Genomic DNA, 22,908 nt, shown 5'->3' with positions numbered 1-22,908 from the left:
ATTGCTGAAGAAAGCATGGCCCAGAATGGTTCAGGAAAAGCCTTGCCTGGCACTGCCTGGAATGTGGACCCAGTCTTCTGACTCCCTGACTCCTGACACACCCTCAAACAGAGCTTCGCCAGGATGGGGAACTGCGTCATTGGGTTAGACATAGGACAGACACCAGCTTAGGCGACTTGGCACACCTGTTACCTAGCCTACCCCTCGTTCTGTTCTAACCATTAAAGGATTGAGTTTGGCATCTCTTCAGTCATGTTCAAACAACAGATATATAACTTGTAATTAAAGAGTCTTTTCTCATTGTGCTAAGATCTCACACACTGGATTCCAGGGACTAATACGCCTGATTAATTGGCCAGTCCTTGTTTATAATGAAATTCTACCCTTTAGAGCCTTCTTGTATGGGAGACTGAGCAGGAGGCCCAGCACTCCCGAGCCTGATGAGTAATTTTATTGTGACCATTTATCAGATTCCGCCTAAGCTGACCCTGCTGTGTGACTGGGAGCAAATTAATCCCACATCAGGCCTCCTTCTCCAGTGTGTCCTGTTCTACAGTCTGGGGATGGGCCCACCACATAGGCATATGCAGACGTTGAAAGGAACCCTGCAGTATACTTGACTAGAGGCCAACTGTGAATGATGGACTTGAAGGAGAGCTAAAGGGTGATTATTCATATACCAGAACACGTGCGGCCACACTCCATTGGCTAACTCAAGCAGGGAAGCAAGGCATTCCCCCACCTGCCAACAGCTCAGTCAAACCCTCTAACTTTCCATTGAAATAATCCAGTTGACTTATTTCTTCCTTGTCTGAAGTCAGAGTGCAAGCATTTTCCTTGTGTAAGTGTAATTTTTATTTTCTGCAAATACATGGCTTGGTGAAATTGTCAATCCCTCAATTATAAGACTTTCTTGATTATAAAATGAGTACAGGCAAGGGAAACTGGTAGGAAATTCCTTAGCAGCCAAGGGGACTGCTGTTTCTTGGCCAGCTCCTCACTGATAATTCTGTCAGTCACTCTTCAAAGACATTTTTTATGCTTTGTTCTTAAAGAATTAGGGGACTAATGAGCCCCAGTGTGGCTCTGACCCCTGAGTCATGAGGGAGCAGTACATGATATTTGTTTCCTGGATGATTTTCTCTTGGTCCATAACCAGAGTGTTTGCTGCACAGCTTAATACTTAATGTTAAAATATTAAAATATTTGATTTTTATAGCAACTCTGGAGAATTCCGCTGTGGTCCTGCAGGTCTAAACGCAGATTGCTCCATTTTGTTTATTTGCTAGCAATATGGTAATCCAGTTCCCGAACACACAGGTGGTGACAGCGCTGCCATTACTCAAGGGGACGTGTGCCAAGAGGAAGGGCGCAGCTGACATTGGTCTTCACAGAGCACTGCTCCCTGCCCTTTTCGAGGTGTGGTTTCCTTCTCTTCCACCCTCCTTTGGACCTTGACTCTGCTCTGAGTAACCCAGCACTGTTACTTACAGCCTCTCTTCATTAGAGCCACCCGAGCAAGGTCATGGCTCACATTCTTCCTCCTCGGTCCCCTATAGTCCGTGTGTCACACAAAGCCCACTCAGCCTGTGTTTTCATATCTGCCGCCTTCAGCTCTCTTCGCATTACCTGTTCCAGGCCTTCGCTGGTGCCTGAGTTTCTGAAGCAGCCACTTAGTGAAGGCTTGTATTCTTGGCCTCTTCTAGTAAGACAGACAGATCGTACCATCTTGTGGCGGTCCCCATAGCATCTAGCCTGATGCTCGGCACAGAGCAGACACTCGGAAATGCTGAACTCAACCGAATTGCTCCGGTTCATCCTCTGTGCTTCCCGCAGGGGATCTCCGGCGTTGAGAACTTCCAAGGGCTCTCACTGCTGTTTGTGGGGGGCCATGAGTTCAAATGCTGGCCAGGGCTGGGCGGGTGACGCAGGGGAGCAACCAAGACTCCGGGGAGCTGGAACCAGGGACTGCTCAGCTCCAGGTGAGGGTCGGCACGTGAGAATGTGGGCCTGGCGCTATCAGGCCAAGACTCTGGAGTTTTGGGGGCGGTTAGCTCCGGTCTGCGTTTGGCCTGCAGACTGCTGCTCTGACCTGTGACCCCTAGATGGGATTGCAGTCATCTGGGGTTAAGCTCCCAGCCTGAGCTTCAGTGCCATATGCTTCTCCAATCTTATTTCTTCCCAGGGGACACCTATCAGCCGCAGGCTGCCCTCCTCCTGTCCACAGTTACATAATGCTCTTCTCTCGCCTGCCCGATTGCCCTGTTTCCTGTTTCATATACTTCCTCTCTCTTCTGCTTCTTGGGTGTCAACTTTGACTTTTCCCCCAGGGTGCCCTTCCCACCTCTCCTGCAATTCATTCCCTTTCCTCCACCTCATTCTTATCTGAATCTTTATTTGCATTTCTATTGCAAGTACCTGATCAGGCCCTTATCACTCACGCCTACACCTCTGCACTCGTCTCTAAAACCCACTTCCGGGACTGGTTTGATTCTCCCCCTATTTAAATTGCTCCCTGAGGGGCGCCTGGATGGTTTGTCAGTTGGGCATCCAACTCTTGATTTCTGCTCAGGTCGTGATCCCAGGGTTGTGGGACTGAGCCCTGCAGCAGATTCTGCGCTAAGCAGGCATCTGCTTGTCCCTCCCTCCCTCCCTCTGCTCCTCCCCCTGCTTGCAGTCTCTCAAATAAATAAGTAAATAAATAAAATCTTAAAAAAAAAATTGTCCCCTGATACCAGGTTCATTTTCTCAAAACTATTCCCTTGATTCTGTTACTTCTCAAAGGTGATTTTTTGGTGGAAAGCCTCAGTTCCCTAGTGTGACCATTCAGAATTGGGCTATAATATTTCTTTCTTGTCTACTCTTCTACTCCTCTGAACAGCAGCCAAAGCTGGTTGGTCTTCCATTGCCCAGACAGGTTCTGGGCCTTTCCGCCTTATCAGCCAGTCTCTGGGAAACAGCACATTCAAACATGTTATTAAGAAGGTTTTAATACGGGACGCCTGGGTGGCTCAGTTGGTTGGACGACTGCCTCCGGCTCAGGGCGTGATCCTGGAGTCCCGGGATCGAGTCCCACATCAGGCTCCCAGCTCCATGGGGAGTCTGCTTCGCTCTCTGACCTTCTCCTCGCTCATTCTGTCTCTCACTGTCTCTCTCTCTCAAATAAATAAATAAATAAAATCTTAAAAAAAACAAAAAAACTTATCTTTAAAAAAAAAAAAAAAAGAAGGTTTTAATACAATAACTGTTTACAAAGGTATGGGCAAGGTTAAGAGAAACCAGTGGGAGTGGTGAAGTGATTGTATTGATTCGAGGCCAGTTCTGTGATTACCAGAACCCTGAGAGGGGCACCTGGATGGCTCAGTTGGTTCTCGGGCCATGATCTTAGGGTCAGGGGTTGAGTCCCGTGTAGGGGGGTTCCTGCTCAGTGGGGCATCTGCTTTTCCCTCTCCCCTTGCCCATGCTCGCTCTCTCCCTGTCTCTTTCTCAAATACATAAAATCTTTTTTTTTTAAATTAATTTCTTTTGGGCGCCTGGGTGGCTCAGTGGGTTAAGCCGCTGCCTTCGGCTCAGGTCATGATCTCTGGGTCCTGGGATCGAGTCCCGCATCGGGCTCTCTGCTCAGCAGGGAGCCTGCTTCCCTCTCTCTTTCTGCCTGCCTCTCCGTCTACTTGTGATTTCTTTCTGTCAAATAAATAAATAATTAAAAAAATTAATTTCTTTTCAGCATAACAGAATTCATTGTTTATGCACCACACCCAGTGCTCCATGTCATATGTGCCCTCCGTAATACCCACCACCTGGCTCCTCCCACTTCCCACCCCCCACCCCTTCAAAACCCTCAGGTTGTTTTTCAGAGTCCATAGTCTCTCATGGTTCACCTCCCATTGCAATTTCCCTCAACTCCCTTCTCCTCTCCATCTCCCCATGTCCCCCATGTTATTTGTTATGCTCCTCAAATAAGTGAGACCATATGATAATTTACTCTCTCTGCTTGACTTATTTCACTCAGCATAATCTCTTCCAGTCCCGTCCATGTTGCTACAAAAGTTGGGTATTCATCCTTTCTGATTCAGGCATAATACTCCATAGTGTATATGGACCACATCTTCCTTATCCATTCGTCCATTGAAGGGCATCTTGGTTCTTTCCACAGTTTGGCGACCGTGGCCATTGCTGCTATAAACATTGGGGTACAGATGGCCCTTCTCTTCACTACATCTGTATCTTTGGGGTAAATACCCAGTAGTGCAATTGTAGGGTCATAGGATCTTAAAAAAACCAACAACAAAAAACCCTGAGGAAAGAGCTGAGCTGTAGCTGAGGGCCTCCCCATAAGAATTAAGGCTTTTGGTGGAGCAGGCCAGTTGATACCAACCTCCCAGGTCAGCTCTCAGGGCTCAGCGCAGGGCAGAGAAGGCTGGAGTGAGATGTGCTCTTTGATTCATTGATTTGCGCTCTTCCCTTCCCTAACATGTCCACTTGTCAACTCCTGCCTGCTTCTGTTCAGATTCTGTGTGTTTCACCATGTTTTCAGAGATTACTTTTTCATCAGACTCCTAAGGTGTTCAGCCCCTTTTGACTACACTGCACTTTGTTCTGTCCCTAAAGGGTGAGGTGCGAATTGTGCACTGCATTCTCTTACTAGCTCAAGAAAGGACACATCCTAGAACGTGATTTCCTCCACACTCGGTAGATTTTTTTGAATGAATTAACTCCCATAAATCTGTTCATCTTTTAATTCATGTTTCAAAGCAAATATGACTGCTGTGGTCTGAGTGTTTGTGCTCCCTCCAAAATTCATCTTTGAACTCCTATGCCCCAAAGGTGATGGTATTAGTTGGTGGGACCTTTGGGAGGTGATGAAGTCACGGGCCTTCATGAATGGGATTATTGCCTATACGAAAGAGGGTCCAGGAAGATCCAGAGCCAATTCCAACTGGTGAGGACACGGGGGGGGGGGGCGGCGGGGGGGAAAGGCCCTCACATTGATGAGGGAGCAGAAGGCTGGCTGAGGACAAAGCAAAAGGCTGACACCTCGCAATCTCCCCTTCGCCCCCACCATTCCTGGATGGGACACATGTGACATTTTTTAGGAATCTCCCAACTATCTTGATGTTAATGGCTTGCTAAAAGGGAAAGACAACCTTGATCAATGCTGCAAGATCTCCGGTATCCAGTACCTCTTTAGCATATGTAAGTTCTGTGGAAACCTCCCTTTCCCTTACCTTTTCCCAAGGCATGGTACAGAACGGCACTGTACAGAACCTGCCATCCCTCATAACCCAGGGCAGCAGCAATTCCTGCCCACGGGTCCTGTCCCCGTGCTTTAATAAACCACCATATTGCACCAAAGATGTCTCAAGAATTCTCTCTTGGTCATTGGCTCTGGATCTCATCCCACCAAACCTCACCTATGTTCTAGAACTTCATCAACATGACTATGCTGGTGCCTTGATCCTGGACTTCCCAGCCTCCAAAACTGTGAGGAATAAATTCCTGTTTATTGACTACCGTGTCTATGGTATTTTCTAGTAGGCTAGATGGGCTTCGACGATTACCGAGATCACTTATTGTGGCAGGCACTGTGCTAGGTGCTGAGACTAACACAGTGAGCATGTCACATGGGGTCCTTGCACAGACAGAACTTACTTTCCAGGGGGAATGGAGTACATGGTGCTCCCTTGTCCCCCTCCCATGATTATACCCCCCCCCCCGAAATACCCTGATCTCAGCCATGGCCCAACGTCCAGTCTGGCTCACACTGCTCTAGTCCCTCCAGCTCAAGCCAATTCTATACATTGTGTTTACCTTCCTTGCCTTTCTTGGAACTTTCTTGTGGCCACTCAGTTATTTGCTGGCATTTTGATGCATTTCTTTTCCCAGAGAGATTGAAACCTCTTGGTGCTTTTGAACTCTGGTTCTAGACTTTGGTCATGTCTGTCCCCACTGGACTGTTCTGGTCATCCCCTGGGATGGTCAGGATAGCGGGTTGTAGCAGGCAGAAAACCTCTGTAGTCTGCCAAGAGCATAGCACCAAATTCTGGCTGTCTCTGTAGGAACAGCTGCCAAAAAATGGGCTACCTTTATTTTCTACACCTCCACCGTCTCTGGGTTAGTGGAAGGAGTGTTAGTGTTGACTTTCAAAAATCTGGGTTGAGGGCGCCTGGGTGGCTCAGTGGGTTAAGCCGCTGCCTTCGGCTCAGGTCATGATCTCAGGGTCCTGGGATCGAGGCCCACGTCGGGCTCTCTGCTCAGCAGGGAGCCTGCTTCCTCCTCTCTCTCTGCCTGCCTCTCTGCCTGCTTGTGATCTCGCTCTGTCAAATAAATAAATAAAATCTAAAAAAAAAAAAAAAAAAAAAAATCTGGGTTGAGGGGTGGCTGGGTGGCTCAGTGGGTTAAGCCACTGCCTTCTGCTCAGGTCATGATCTCAAGGTCCTGGGATGGAGCTCTCTGCTCAGCAGGGAGCCTGCTTCCCCCTACCTCTCTGCCTGCTGCTCTGCCTGCTTGTGATCTTTGTCTCTATGTCAAATAAATAAATAAAATCTTTAAAAAAAATTGGGGTTTATATCCAAGCTATTAGATTTCACTAGAATGTACTTAACATCCCCGAACCTCAGTTTCAGCAACAGTAGATTGGAATAACAATACCTAACTAATGCGATTGTGGTGAAGCTTGAGTAAGGTGGTGCATCGGTTTCGACTGCTGCTCTAACAGATTACCATGGACTTAGTGACTTAAGGGATACAGATTTCCGTTCCTACAGTACAGTAGTTCAGAAGTCCAGCATGCGTCTCACTAGAAAATCAAAGCACCAGCAGAGCCACGTTCTTTTCAGAACCTCCAAGGGAAAATCTAGTTTTGTTTTTGTTTTTCCCTTTTTCTTTTCCAGCTTCTAGATGCTGCCCACATCTTTGGCTCATGGACCCCTTCCTCCATCTTCATAGCCAGCAGCTTGGTATCTCTTTTCTTCCAGAGGTCACGCCTGCCCTCTGGCCACAGCTGGGAAAGGTTCTTCACTTTCGAGGATCCATCCCATTCATACGTGGGCCCATCTGAATCATGCAGGCTACTTTCCCCATCTCAAGGTCCTTAACTTAATCACACCAGCAAAGTCCCCTTAGCTTGCAATGTAACATACTCATAGGTTCCTGGGAGGAGGACGTCTTCAGGCAGGGGCCTTATTCTGCCCGCCACACTGTTCATACTCTGGCTCCCAAAGATTCCTTCTTATCCCATATACAAAAGATCTTCACTCCAAGGTCCCCGAAGAGATCTCCTATCAGAGTATTGACTAAGGCACAAAATCAAATTTGAGTCTCATCAGCTCCCAAGTCTCTGTTTCATCTTCTGGATAACCTAAATTATATATAAGCGAGGCCACAGTTGCTGTTGTTCCCCTCCTCTCCCCTCCCTCTCTCCCCTTTACCCCTCCCCTTCCCTTCCCTCTACTTCCCTCTTCCCCTCTCCTGGCATGCTCTCTTTCAAATAAATAAAAAATCTTTAAAAAAGAAGTTTTGAAAAATGTTTAAATATTCAAACCATTGATCTGATTTTTGTTATGCTAAGATGTTGTGCTAAGAACTTTTTTTTTTTTAAAGATTTTATTTATTTATTTGACAGAGAGAGATCACAAGTAGGCAGAGAGGCAGGCAGAGAGAGAGAGAGGAGGAAGCAGGCTCCCTGCTGAGCAGAGAGCCTGATGCGGGACTCGATCCCAGGACCCTGAGATCAGGACCCGAGCCGAAGGCAGCGGCTTAACCCACTGAGCCACCCAGGCGCCCAAGAACTTTTTTTTTTTTAAATCTTACTCACCGATGATGTAAATGTCCATTTAAATTTTCTCCTAGCTTTTTTATGGCTTATTTTAAACATTCCAATATTCAAATTGGACATTATAATATTTAAAAAAGAATTTCCCCTGAAATTTGCCTCACCTTATTCTTGGCCTACATTAGCATTTGTTGACAAATCTGCTCTTCTTCCCTTAGCACCTAAAGCTAATAGAGAATGGGAGCAGGAGTGGGTTGGGGAAATTTCTGTCCATCTGCACAGGTCCTTGTATGTAACAGAGACTCCGTGAATACTGGTAGAAATAGTCTTAGCAGCATGTGGACTTAACATAACTCTGTTCTTTCCATAAAGATACATGTTTAGCACAGCTAAATATAATTTAATTTGCAGATCTTTTGTGCAGATTTTGGGTTGTGCACATTAGGCACAGTATGATTGCGACGCGTTTAGCATAGGTATAGAAATGCACATGTATTTATATCCCGCGGGAAACTCCTTCCTAAAATGCCTTTCTGAGCACCTCTGACTGATGACACTTGCCATTTACCAAGGTTAGGTGGATAAAAAGGAGGTGAAAACACTTTCCTTAGTGGAGAAGATAGCTCATTTAGGTAGAGCAGATAATAAGAGTATGACAAAGGAAAGGAAGGTCCAGCACTCTAGTCTATCAGAGTAATTATTAGATTAGGAAAATCACATTGTATCTGTTATTTAGTGTAAAACTTTGGTCCAGTCACCCACATAATTCTAGCATTCCATAGTCTTGTATAATTAGATTGCTTAAAAAAATTTTTTTTAAAGATCTTATTTATTTATTTGACAGAGATCCCAGGTAGGCAGAGAGGCAGGCAGAGAGAGAGGAGGAAGCAGGCTCCCCACTGAGCAGAGAGCCCGATGCAGGGCTCGATCCCAGGACCCTGGGATCAGGACCCTGGGATTAGGACCCGAGCCGAAGGCAGAGGCTTTAACCCACTGGGCCACCCAGGCGCCCCTAGATTACTTTTTAAATGCCTGCCACCTGACTGTTGAGTGGAGATGTAAGGAGAAGGAGCAGAGGAAAAAATTGGCTAAACATACAGAATCTTCCATCATGTCCTGAGAGGACTATGAGGCAGCTTTTATTCAGGGACAGGAGCACGTTTTACCACATCTGGCCATATGGGGAAGCACCTGGGGGAAAACGGAGGGGAAGACATGGGCAAAGCCTATACTGGAGTTACTGTGAGGCAAGGAGAAGGGGCTGACCAGGTTTGGGGTTGACTAATTTGAATAATTTTAGTGGGCTTTGGAGTATAGGGGCTACCCCATTTGTCTGATGTCTGGCCCGGGGATAATTAGGTCATCGGAATATTGCCTTTTGGAGTGTGAAAGCCAGATGGAGGAAGGGTTGGAAGTATGGTGGACGGTTTGGTTTACATAACAGAAGTGTGCTCCCAGACAAGTTATTTACTCTCTCTAGGGGTTAGCTAGCCCTGGAGGGACAGTCTAACTAGGATTATCAAGGTTCCCATATGTCAAACAATCATAAAATACAATTAAAAACATTATGAATATAGTAGGACTCAGAACATCTCCAGGAAGGCTTCATGAAGTGTCTAGTCCAGTGCCATTGATAATTCCCACAGAAATGACTGCATCCTTCATTTGCATGTAGATTAAGATGAGATCATATTAAGGAGCCACAGGATTTATGAGACAATGTATGGCATTTTCTTGAGATCCCAAAATGATACTAATCCAGTCATAGTAACAATTTCCACTTCCTGAGGTTTTTCCGGAGTTGAACTTGCCATTTTATAGGTTATGTCAGACATAACATTAATTCGTGCCCAGACATTTGGTCAGACAGTATCCTGGAGCGGTCTATGAAGACGTCTCTGGAGGAATCTGTAAGGCAGATGGCCCTTCCAGTGTGGGTGGCCTCATCCAATCAGTTGAGGGTCTGAAGAGAACAAAAAAAAATCCTGCCAAGAGAGAATCCTTCCTGCCTGACTGCCTTGATCTGGGACAGTAGTTTTCTCCTGCCTACACACTCAAACTGCAACATGAGCTCTTCCTGGGTCTCGAGCCTGCTGACTTTTGGACGAAAACAGCACCATTGGCTCTCCTTGGTCTCCCTCTTGCTGACTGCTGCTCTCTGGACTTGTCAGCCTCTCTAGCTGTGCGAGCAAATTCCCAGGAGTATTCTGTGTGCCAGGGAAAGTGACGATGTTTGCTTTCCTTCTCTACCTCCCTCTTTACCGTCTCTTCTGGTTGAATCCTGTTTTTATTTTTTTAATTATTATTTATTTTATTATTTGTTTAATTTCTTTCTTTCTTTCTTTCTTTCTTTCTTTCTTTCTTTCTTTCTTTCTTTCTTTCTTTCTTTCTGTCTTTATCCCTTGAGAATATAGCCAGTCTTTCTGCAGCCTTACTTTTTTTGGTTGTAAAGTGAAGATAATGTGTCTCCCTCCAGTGCCCAGCACAGTGCCCAGCACATAAAAATCTGCCGTAGGACAGTGAGGAACCAGTTTCACAGGATCTAGGTTCCGATTGTCCAAACAAGCCATGTTATGTTGGGAAGGGGTGGGGGGGGGATTGACAAAACTCAGGACTGGTAGAAGGAGAGAGACGTGGGTGGGCAGAGTGCTTTAAAGGAGTGCTGTGGGCACTAGAGGTGAATTTCTCCAGAAGCACATGAAGTTGAAGTTTCAGGCCCGGTCTCTTGTCCAGGTCCTTGTGGGGGCAGGTAGTTCTAGCAGGGGTACGGGGCTGTGGGGATGAGGGGGTGGGGTGGGGCAGCCAAGTTGCAACCAGGAAATATTTCTGTGCTTGTATTTCCGATAAATTGCCTGAGGGAGCTATCAGAAGAGTCATGAATCACCAAGAATCCAGACAGTTATTGTGATTTCTTTTCTCATTCAAAGTTAATAATAACTATGATATCTAAAATCGTGTTTGTAATTTCAGTCCCTACATGTATAGGCGTTGATGACCGTAAAACCTGGATCTGTCCTTGCCTAGAGTCCCGCCTCTCTGGGAGATGGTGTGTGGGGCCCCTAGGGGTTGTAGGACTCTTCTGCCCTTCCAGGTCCAGGCCAGCCCAGAAGAGAGGCTGTCCCAGATCTCGAGCTGGGTAATGATCCTCTGACTTACTAGCTCCTGTGAATGTCTGCATTGGTGCTCCAGGGGCCATTCAGAAAAAGTTGCTGTTCACATAAAGGACTCATTGTGGTGCCAGTCTTGCTGCTGACACATTGTGTGACCTTTGGAAGATCACCTTGCCTCTCTGAGCCTTGGTTTGCCCATCTGTAAAGTGGTATCAGTACCTACAGGGGGGCTCAGGTATGGGCGGGTGAGTTGCACAGCTCTGTGCACACAGGAGGGAAGTATGATTGTAATTGTGTTGCTATTCCTTGCACGTCTGTTATCTTGCTATTACTTGAAATATGCCCACAACTGATCATTTCAGTGACTAAAGAACTGCCCATTCTAACACATTGTTTTTTGTTATTTCATTTTTTTTTTTTTTTTTAAATTCTGGACACTTTCCTACCATGGAGAATGCCCTTATACATCCATAGTTGGCTTCAAATTATTATCAACTCATGGTCAGTCTTGTGTTTTCTAAGCTTCTACCTACCCCACTTGTAGTATTTTCAAGCAAGTTCCAAATCATTTCATTTTAAAGAATCTCAGTATGTATTTCTAAAAGATAAGGGCTCTTCAAAAATTATATTAGTGCTGTTATTGTATCTCACCCCTCCCCAAGAAATGTAATTTTTTTTCTTTCAATTTGTAGATTCCCTCCCACCCCTCTGGGGGGGGCAGGAGTTACTTTAAATTTGAGTATCAATACAATTTAGCTAGTAGTCATTTTCCTCCAATTATCTCTTAGAATCAACACTGTGAGAACTCAGTTGAGGAGTCAGTTTGAATTAAACTCTCCTGCTTAAATTAGTGATGTAACCTCAGGAAAGTCCTCCAACCTTATACTAAACGTCATTTTTTTCATCTGTAAAATGGGGATGTTACCATCCCTTATACAAAGCTATTTTAAGGAGTCCCTGAGAGAAAGTAAAGTAGAACTAGTAAATGATCAGTAAATGTAGCAATTATCATGGTGACAGTTTCTCCCTACTTTTTCCTATCAAATACTATCTTCTGGAAGTAATTTGGTTGAGCTGTAACTAATGACAGGCACAGGGCCGATTTAAGTAAATAAGCCTAGAAAGCCCAAATTAAATTAAAGGCAGAAAAAGCCTAAATTAAAGGCAGAGAGGCTTTAACCCAGTGAGCCACCCAGGTGCCCCTTTAAAAAAATTTTTTTTTTGGGCGCCTGGGTGGCTCAGTGGGTTAAGCCGCTGCCTTTTGCTCAGGTCATGATCTCAGGGTCCTGTGATCGAGTCCCGCATCGGGCTCTCTGCTCAGCAGGGAGCCTGCTTCCTCCTCTCTCTCTCTGCCTGCCTCTCTGCCTACTTGTGATCTCTCTCTGTCAAATAAATAAATAAAATCTTAAAAAAAAATTTTTTTTTTTTTGAGCAAAGCATTTATTTTGATACCTTGCAGGAAGCTCTCAATGGATGTAGGATTAACTGAAGAATTTTTATTTAACTTAGAGTCATAAAATCATTTAATTATAAAATGTATTACATGCACTTGTTAAATGCAAGTTAAAGTTGCCTTATTAATTTTTAAAAATGTGTGTTTCACCTTGTAAGAAAGTAGACATAAAGTGGCTGCATTCTTCTGTATCATTGGTAGTTAATTCTTTTTTCCCCCCTAGACGTGGGAGGGGCAGAGAGAGAAGGAGAGGGGGAGAGGGGGAGAGAGTTAGAGATGGAGAGAATCCTAAGCAGTTTCCACACCTAGCACGGAGATCACAGGGCTCCATCTCACAACCGGGAGGTCTTGACCCGAGCCTGAAATCAAGAATCCATGCTTTAAACTGACTGAGCCACCCAGGTGTCCCTCGTTGGTAGTTCTTATTTCTTTTTTTTTTTTTTTTAATCTTTTAAAAAATTTATTTATTTTTTCCAGTCTAACAGTATTCATTGTTTTTGCACCACAACCAGTGCTCCATGTCGTACGTGCCCTCTCTAATACCCACCATCTGGTTCCCCCAACCTCCCACCCCCGCTTCAAAACCCTTAGATTGTTTTTCAGACTCCATAGTCTCTCATGGTTCATCTCCCCTTCCAATTTCCCTCAACTCCCTTCTCTCCATCTCCCCTTGTCCTCCATGCTATTTATTATGCTCCACAAATAAGTGAAACCATATGATAATTTACTCTCTCTGCTTGACTTATTTCACTCAGCATAATCTCTTCCAGTCCTGTCCATGTTGCTACAAAAGTTGGGTATTCATCCTTTCTGATGGAGGCATAATACTCCATAGTGTATATGGACCACATCTTCCTTATCCATTTCTCTGTTGAAGGGCATCTTGGTTCTTTCCACAGTTTGGCGACCGTGGCCATTGCTGCTATAAACATTGGGGTACAGATGGCCCTTCTTTTCACTACATCTGTATCTTTGGGGTAAATACCCAGTAGTGCAATTGCAGGGTCATAGGGAAGCTCTATTTTTAATTTCTTGTGGAATCTCCACACCGTTCTCCAAAGTGGCTGCACCAACTTGTATTCCCACCAACAGTGTAGGAGGGTTCTCCTTTCTCTACATCCTCTCCAGCACATGTTGTTTCCTGTCTTGTTAATTTCGGCCATTCTAACTGGTGTAAGGTGGTTTCTCAATGTGGTTTTAATTTGAATCTCTCTGATGGCTAGTGATGATGAACATTTTTTCATGTGTCTGATAGCCATTTGTATGTCTTCATTGGAGAAGTGTTTGTTCATATCTTCTGCCCATTTTTTTTTTTTAAAGATTTTATTTATTTATTTGACAGAGAGAGAGATCACAAGCAGGCGGAGAGTCAGGCAGAGAGAGAGAGAGAGAGAAGCAGGCTCCCGCCAAGCAAAGAGCCCGATGCGGGGCTCGATCCCAGGACACTGAGATCATGACCTGAGCCGAAGGCAGCGGCTTAATCCACTGAGCCACCCAGGCGCCCCCTGCCCATTTTTTTATATGATTGTCTGTTTGTGTGGGTAGTTCTCATTTCTTAACTGAATAAGTAAATATGTTTTAGATAATCTTCTTTTTTTTTTTTTAAAGATTTTATTTATTTACTTGACAGAGAGAGATCACAAGTAGGCAGAGAGGCAGGCAGAGAGAGAGAGAGGAGGAAGCAGGCTCCCTGCCGAGCAGAGAGCCCGATGCGGGACTCGATCCCAGGACCCTGAGATCATGACCTGAGCCGAAGGCAGCGGCTTAACCCCCTGAGCCACCCAGGTGCCCTAGATAATCTTCTTGAGAGACTAAGAAATCATATTAGATTTATGCTTCCTCGTTATTTGGTTGGTAAAAATATTCTGTTTCTTTTCTGCTGGCTTCAGGGTCAAGTTTGGTCTTTCTTTTCTGTTTGCCTTCTGGTTAAGGTTGTGTGACTGCTGCTTCCTTTCATTGTTGTTGTGTTTGTTTGTTTTTTTTCTTTTTTTGGTTGTTGCTATAGACTTGGTTTAGATAATGTCAGAACTTCTTATTGGTTCCTGCATGATATTTTCTGACACTACTTCTAATATTCTAACACCAAATGTATGGTTTTCCCAACATTAGCCAGTTCTCTGACACCAAGTGGGTGTACAACAATTAAATTCTGGTGGTAACTCCTGGAATTACATTAGGTTAAGGGCTCAGCCCCACAAGGCTGCCCCCACTTCAGATGTCATCTGTAAATGTGGTCCCAGGTTACCCACACTTTTACCTGGCTGACTACATATTTGGGGGTTCCCATGATCCCCCTGTAGGTTTGGTAATTCACTAGAATGACACACAGAAAACACTACTCATGCTTACCAGTTTATTACAACTTAAATTTTACCAGTTATAAACTTACCATTTTATTACAACATACTTAAAGTTTATTACAACTCGGAAATAGCCACATTGACGAGAGCATATGTATGTGGGTCGGGGAGCGCTTCCCCCTCCTAGCATGTGTCATGAACTCAGAAGCTCTCAGCATCTTCTTCAGGAGTTTTTATTGTAGTCAATCCTCAGGACATTCTGTTTGATGACTGCTACTATTGGAGTTGAGAGGACTTTGTGTTTAAAAATACTGAATCCAGAAACAGGCTATGGGTAGCTGCTGAAATAGAACAGAACTAGCTATCTTGGCCGAATGAGGGAAATATTTGTGTAAACTCTTCCTCTTCCAAGAGAAAAACTTGGTGTGTTAGGCTGGAAGGGGGACTAGGAGGTTAAATAACGATAGATGAAGCAGCTAGAAACCAGATACTTAGCCAGGCCTCCTCCTAGATCATTATTGTTTAACCCTCTCCAGTGGGGTTTAAGATATAGCCTCAAGACCATGAAAAAATGGTTTCCCTTTTCTGGGAAGTGAAGAGTTTTGTGGTGATTCTGTCATTTTGTGAAAAATAGGAAAAAAGCAGGGAGTGATAGGTATCTGTTCACCATAAAATAACTTCTTTCCCAGGGCACCTGGGTAGCTCAGTTGGTTAAGCTTTCAACTCTTTTTTTTTTCTTTAAAGATTTTGTTTATTTAAGAGAGAGAGAGAGAGAGAGTGCGCACAAGTCAGGGGAGGAGCAGAGGGAGGAGAAGTGGACTCCCCAGGGAGCAGGAGCCAGATGTGGGGCTCTCACCCAGGCCCCGGAGATTGTGACCTGAGCTGGAGGCAGACGCCTAACCAGCTGAGCCACGAAAGTGCCCAAAGCTTCCGACTCTTGATTTCAGCTCAGGTCATGATCTCATGGTCTTGGGATCAAGCCCCACATCAGTCTCCATGCTCAGTGGGGAGTCTGCTTGAGATTCTCCCTCTCCCTCTCACCACTGGTATGCTCGCGCGCTCTCTTTCTCTCTCTCTCTCAAATAAATAAATAAATAAATAAATCTTTAAAAAAAATCTTCTCTCCCCATGAGACAGCAATATCCTACATGGCGATTTTCCTCAAATCATTTTAAAAAAATGATTTTCAAAATGTAAAATCTAGAGTTCATTAACAAAAACTCGAGAAAAGCATGTACAAAGAAGAAGAAAAATGAATTATAGTTATACCCCAACATTAATAGTTAGGTGTCAGTACCATAAAAAGGAATGGTGAAGTGTGGAAAATATATCTGGATTTTTTTTTTTTTCATTTAACATTATCACATAGGCAGTGTTTTGCTGTTGTTGATAAAGATCACACAGATAATAGAGTACAGTGGTTTAGAGTAGAGACTCTGGCACCAAAGTGCCTGGATTCAGTTCACAGCCCACCACTGATGGGCTGTATGACCTCGAAGTCACTGAACTGCTCCCTGGCTCAATTTTATCATCTGTAAAATGGGGATGATAATGACATCTAACTCAGAGATTGAAGGCTTATGTAAAAGACTTCATACATGTTTCTTGTCAAAATAAAGATTTTATTGTAACATTAATTTATGTATATAGGTGAGATTTTATAAAACAGAAAAGCAGAAGAACTCAAAATCACCCATTCTCATGTATAACGGTACTTAACCTTTCCCCCAGTGTTCAGACATTCAGACCGCTATTCCTGCCCCTTCATACCATGTTAAATTGAATCAGTCATGAATTAGTGGTGGTTAAAACAGTCTGGGACCTGAGCCTTCCCTGGCCAGAGTGGAGCCTGTGGGTTTTCTGTAACCAGGATGAAATCAGAGCCAGTCCACGACCAGTTAACTGAAGGTTCACCATAGTAGGAATGAGTATGTGAGAAGTATCTTCGTAAAGGATATTTTCCTTCAGGGTTAGAGGTGATTTCCTTAGCTTGGAATCCCAGAAATGGAAACACAGTGTCACCAGATGAAAATGTTGTTTTCTAGAAGGGTTGCACTGATTTTAAACTTGTAGCTACAATTTATGAGCTTGCCCCACTTACTGTAGGCTCCCAAATCCTCCACGCCCCCTTCCCCACCTCCACTTGGACCTCAGAGCAGAGATACTGAGGAAGTTGTTGGGTTTGCCAAAACTCTGCAATAGTTAATTCTAATCAAAATCAGCACTCGCCTCCTCCTCCTTCCCACTAGTTCATTCCTCCCTCCTTCAGGGCCTTTCTTACTTCCTTTCACATCCTTTTCCCATCTTGGCTTTGTGTAATCCCCTCGTGTAGCCTTCCTCTTCTTTAGTTGGAGGGAAAAAAATCATGTAATTGAAGTGTTCCCATGATGAAGTTCATGACCTTAGCAACTAGAAGTGTTATCCCCCAGCTAGGTGCCCTCATTTTAGTAAAGGGTTCCTAGAGCATTGTTGAACCTGAAGGACGGAACTTGATGGTAAAATTTAGGGCAATGGAATACACAAAGAGGGTGATATTTTGAGTCTGGGCCTTTCAAGTTACGCAAATAGAGGGTGTGCAAAGTGTGAGACCCGTTGCGTGGATGGGGTGAAGCCAGGCCCAGTTCCTGAGAGGCCCTTACTTCCTCTCTGGCAAAGCACTAACTGCTCAGCACAGAAACAGGTGAAGTGGGTCTCTGGGAGGAACCGTGATTCAATAATAAATAAACCAGATTGTTTATTGAATTGGACATAATAAAAGACTGGTCAGCAGCACGTGCAGATTCTGTTCATAAAACATAACTTTACGATACCAGGCAGGGCTCCTTTTATGGCTTTTTTATCTTCTGGTTGAAGTTACCAAGGGTGTGGAGGGCTTTTGCTGACGTGTGGTCAGTGATGTGATTACATTGCATGTCTGCTGGGAAGCACAGCCAGGAGGCTTCTGAGGGCGGCCAATGCCCCAGTTACCTTGGTCTGAACTCTGAGTTGCAGAAGGTGGGTGTCTTAGGAATTCCCCAAGGTCTTAGGTGTGCTTTATGGTAAGGGATTGTACAGGTATCTCTCTGTGGACTCCTACATCTTTGAGGGACTAAAAAGTCAAAGAAACAGAGTATGTCTGAGGAAAAATGGGGGGGCAGGCAGATAAACCACAGGACGCCGTAGGGTTATGGATGGACAAGGATAAGTATAGGCAAATTATTAGAACTTAAAAGGTGAGGCCTACCTAGTTCAGACAGAGTCCGAGGTGTCCTGAAAGGAGGATGAGAGAAATGGAAAGCTTAGCCCAATGTTAGCTCTCAGTGATGTTCCCAGGAGACTTTTGACTACAGCCAGATGGGAAAGGGGTCTTGAGAGCAGATGGTGGGAACCAACTAGAGCTGGTCAGTTGCCAGCTTCCCCTTCCTCCCTGAAAGAAAATGCTTTGGTCCCATAGTGGTCCCTCCTTACTCCTAGCCTTATCTGTTCCTTTCTAGCCTGATCCAGCCTGAAGATGACCCCACTGGCCGCGGTGGTGTCTGGCCCTCGAGCCCAGCTCTTTGCCTGCTCCCTCAGGCGGGGCACTCAGCAGATTGGCCTCCTTCAGCTGCACACAAGGTCCAGCCTTGCCGCCAAGAACCACTATGAAGTGCTGGTGCTGGGTGGGGGCAGCGGTGGGATCAGTATGGCTGCCCGCATGAAGAGGAGAGTGGGTGCGGAGAACGTCGCCATTGTTGAGCCCAGTGAGGTAAGTCTCCCCTTTTTGAATCCCTGTGCCTGTGTGTAGGTGTGCGTATGTGTTGGAGGCTAGAGTGTGGATGGCTGTCAGGCCCTGTTGCTGTCCTGTTCCCATGTTAGTGCTTCTCCTTCTGCGCACAAAGGATTGGGAGAAGGTGGGGAGAGGGAGAATGGGAGAGGACAGATCTCTAGGCTTTCATGTTCTCTGTATTAGTTTCTTAGGGCTGCCATAACAAATGATCACAAACTGTGTGGCTTAAAACAGTAGATTTATTCTTTTTTTTTTTTTTTTAAAGATTTTATTTATTTATTTGAGAGAGACAGCGAGAGAGGGAACACAAGCAGGGGAAGTGGGAGAGGGAGAAGCAGGCCTCCCGCCAAGCAGGGAGCCCGAGGTGGGACTCGATCCCAGGACCCTGGGATCATGGCCTGAGCCGAAGGCAGATGCCTAACAACTGAACCACCTAGGTGCCCCAGTAGATTTATTCTTTCACAGTTCTGGAGGCTAGAAGTCCAATGCGAAGGTATTAGCAAGGTCATGCTCCCTCTGAAGGCTGTGGAGAGGAGAGGGAATCTGTCCCATACTTTTCTCCTAGCTTTGGTGGTTGTGGACAGTCTTTGGTGTTCCTTGGCTTATAGCTGGCATCACTCCAATCTCTGCTTCTCTCTTCACATGGCCTTCTTTCTGTGTGTCTCTAATGTCTTCAGTGACCTTCTTATAAGGACACCAGTCCTTGGATTTAGGGCCAACTCTAATGCAGCATGACCTCATCTTAACTTGATTGCATCGGTGAAAACCCAATTTCCAAATAAGATCATATTCACAGGTACTGGTATCTTTTGGGGAGATAGTTCAACCCAAAAATGTCTCCCAGTTCCAAGCTAGTATCCAGAGGGAGATCAGTGGCCATTACACTTTCCTTTCTCTGTTCTCGTATGGAGAGCAGGTGATGAGTTGAGAGTCAGGGAGGCCTCTAGGAAAGATGTTAGTGGGATTGAGAAATTGAAGAACCAGGGATTATAAACAGATTATAAAGCAGAAAAGGGTAGAGGTGCCAGGAAGCTGGGAAGAGTGTGTAAGGCTCTATTTCATGCAAAACATTTTAAGATGATCCAGTAGCTTCATAAAAAATATTCCAGATTTTTGGTGGTTTGACTAATGTTTCGTGAGGAGCTGGGTGTACGCGAGTTGGGAGCAGTGTCTTTGGGAGGAAAGCAAAATGGATCCAGGTCCTGTTTGATGGGGAAGGCAGGTCAAGAAAAGCTCATTCCTTTTCAAGAAGTCTGCCGAGCCTCTGTGAGGTGTCCCGGGGCGTGCCTGTAGTCTCAGATGGGTAGGCTGTGATCTGAGAGGGTGTGTTCTCAACCATTTCCTGTTTAAAGTGACTAATTCAGGGTCAGCATTTTATTTTTTTAATTTTTATTTTATTTTATTAAAAAAAAAATTTTTTTTTTTAATTTGACAGAGGTAACAAGTAGGCTGAGAGGCAGGCAGAGAGAGAGGAGGAAGCAGACTCCCCGCTGAGTAGAGACCCAGATGTAGGGCTCGATCCTAGGACCCTGGGATCATGACCTGAGCCGAAGGCAGAGGCTTAACCCACTGATCCACCCAGGCACCCCTATATTTTTAATTTTTAAATTTTTTAAAATTAAAATTTTAACCAACTGAGCCACCCAGGTGCCCAAAATTAAATTTTTAAAAGGATTTTATTTATTTGTCAGAGAGAGGGAAATAGAGAGCATGAGCAGCAGGGAAGGATAGAGGGAGAGGGAGAAGCAGGCTCCCCGCTGAGCAAGGAGCCAGACATGGGGCTCGATCCCAGGACCCTGGGATTATGACCTGAGCGAAAGGCAGCTGCTTAACCCACTGAGCCACCAAGGTGCCCCAGTGTTTTAAATTACACTGAACTGAGAGCTCCATCAGGGGTCTGTGGTGTGTTGTAGCTCACCCATGGGCATGTGTCCCACTGGGGCTAGTCTTGGTAATGACGGCTCTCTGAGGCACTGGGCACAATTCAGGAGGCCAGAGTCATGGCTGTCCTCCCCTGTGAGGAGGTGCAGGAGGAGTCATTCAGGGGTGCTATGAGGGGTTCGGGTCTTTGATACTTTCTCTCCTGTGTTTGGTTTAGCGATTGGTGGAGCCAGTGCTTGTTTGTAGTCTAAAACAGAATCTGAGGTTGTGTTTTTATTCCTTTTCCTGTTCAAGATGGATTCGAAATCAGTGAGTTCTCACCACTGGAGACCTCTGCCTTCCTCTCTTTGAGCACCTCTATTACTCTCTGTACGGAGATTGCAAAGGCATTTTTCGTGTCCTCTTTAGCATCTCTGTGGCTGGCAATTCTGTCCAGCCAGTTTGAGGCATTTTGCCGTTTTGAGAATTCCTGATCCCCCCGGCCACTGCATGAATGCACCGGGATTCTCAGACACGGTTAGATCAATCTGCCCTTGGCCCATGACCCTAGAACTTTCAAAACTAGCTTAGTTCAAGTGAGGACCATCTAGAAAAACAGTGGATAACTCTAGATAACTCTAGAAAAACAGTGGAAATTTGGCATCGGGGGTAGAATCTGGTGCCTACTATCTTCGGGCATAAAACTCCTGAGACGGTGCCCGTCTTAGATGGCTCAGTGGGTTAAACGTCTGCCTTTGGCTCAGGTCATGATCTCAGGGTCCTGGGATTGCGCCCCGCATCGGACTCTCTGCTTGAGCAGAGAGCCTGCTTCCCCCTCTATCTCTGCCTGCTGCTCTGCCTACCTGTGATCTCTCTCTCTGTGTCAAATAAATACATAAAATCTTAAAAAAAAAATAAAACCCCTGAGAAAGGAGAGGTCATCCTAGGGCCAATAGAGAGTGTGTACAGTCCTCCATGGGCTTGGGAAGCGCTATTGGAAGTTCAGGAAGTTTTGAGACTCTTCAAAAGTGGTTGTAAACTTCCCAGACTTCCCAAAGTCTCCAGATGGTTCTAAGGAACCACATTTAGGCTGCCATGCTTAATTTTTCTTTATGTCTGTGCACATAAATGTATCCATAATATGTGTGTGTGTGTATGTGTATAATATAACATGTATAAGTTAAGCATCAAATCAGCTTTGAGCAACAAATAATAAAATGGTCACAAAAGATAGTTGATGGCTTTTTTGGGATGATCTTGGCAGAATTCTTGTGTTAGGTTAAACTCCCTTCAGAGTTTAACATAATGGGAGACGCCAGTAGGTGGCTCGGGGGAGACTAACCTTCTAAGGCTTTTTTACGGGATGCTGCAAGGGGTAGGAGGGATCATTGAGAGTCTAGCTTATGTACCTTTCACTATGACCCTTTCCGTCTCAAATCGAAACTGATCTTCAAATCCTTTCTCAGAGGCATTTCTACCAGCCAATCTGGACACTGGTGGGTGCTGGAGCCAAGCAGTTATCCGCATCGGGCCGTCCCACTGCAAGTGTGATACCCTCTGGCGTAGAATGGATCAAAACTCGAGTGGTTGAGCTGGACCCCAACAAGAACTGTGTCCGCACAGACAGTGGCAAGGAGGTAAGCATCGGGGTCCTTTGGCTTTTGTTAGTCAGGGCTTGTGTTCATGGACAGCCATTAGCAAACGGGACCGCCGCATGGAGGGCAACGTATATGCATGTGTGTGCATGGGTGTGTATGTTGATAGTACACGAGGTGGGAAGGGGTGTGGTGGGTGAGGGGTGGGCTAGATGGAAGGAGCGAGTGACGAATAAATGAACAACTAAGACACGGATTTGTGGAACTCTTGCTCAGTTGCTTGGTACAGTATCTTGCATCTGAGTGTTTATTCAACGATACTATCACCATATGTTCAAATAGCAGCACCTCCTTCCTTTTACCTTTGAAACAGTCGCTTCTCACTGTCAGTTGACCTCAGGAGGAAGACATTTGGAAAATATCCTTTCCTGTTATGCCAGGGGTGCTATGCTGGAGTCGTAAGGGACCATGGCAGTCCTCACGGTGTGGGGCTAAGGAAGGGCTAAGGAAGATTTCTGCTCCTGGAGTTTGAGACTCTGAAGTTGTCAGTACCACTTAGAAGTCTGCTCCTAAAACCCAGAGATCAAAGCCGCTGTAGGGACGAGAGCAGGATGGTGAGGTGACAGACTCGGAAGTCCTCTGCAGGGTTCTGTCCTCTGGTCTGCCCCTGAGCCAAGCACCCTGGTAGGCGTTGTCATAGAACTGTAGAATCTGAGAGTTGTTGGGGATCTGAAAGGTTTCCAAGTCCAATCCCTTCCTCTAAACAGGGACTCATTGGCTGCAGGGAGTTGTAACCCTTCCTGGGGTCATGGATCTTTCTGAGTACCCGATAAAAAGCCTTATCTAGAAAATGCATATACATACCAGTTAAAAAAAAAAAGATTGAGAGAGAGAGAGAGAGAGAGAGAGAATGCGTGCCTGTGCGTACACACACTGGGGGAGCAGCAGAGGAAGAGGGACAGAGTTCTGAGCAGACTCCCTACTGAGTGTGGAGTCCACTTGGGACTCCATCTCAGGATCCTGAGATGATTAAATTTTGCATTAAATTTCATTGAGTTTAGAGAATCTTTT

At 45.3% G+C, this 22,908-nt stretch overlaps 1 protein-coding gene across 4 annotated transcripts in view; it reads left to right on the top strand.

Annotated features, from left to right (window-relative positions):
- The window catches only part of SQOR (sulfide quinone oxidoreductase), a 67,983-nt gene that overhangs the window by 18,140 nt on the left and 26,935 nt on the right, over positions 1-22,908 (top strand). For all 4 annotated transcript variants that reach the window (XM_044230160.1, XM_044230162.1, XM_044230159.1 and 1 more), the window contains exons 2-3: positions 18,111-18,361; positions 21,709-21,879. In XM_044230160.1, coding sequence (XP_044086095.1) covers positions 18,128-18,361; positions 21,709-21,879 — 405 coding nt within the window. In that variant the 5' untranslated portion in view covers positions 18,111-18,127. The remainder of the gene's footprint in view (positions 1-18,110; positions 18,362-21,708; positions 21,880-22,908) is intronic.

Source organism: Neovison vison, chromosome 13 (assembly GCF_020171115.1).
Source record: "Neovison vison isolate M4711 chromosome 13, ASM_NN_V1, whole genome shotgun sequence".
NCBI lineage: Eukaryota > Metazoa > Chordata > Mammalia > Carnivora > Mustelidae > Neogale > Neogale vison.
This window is presented reverse-complemented; position numbering and strand designations above follow the sequence as displayed.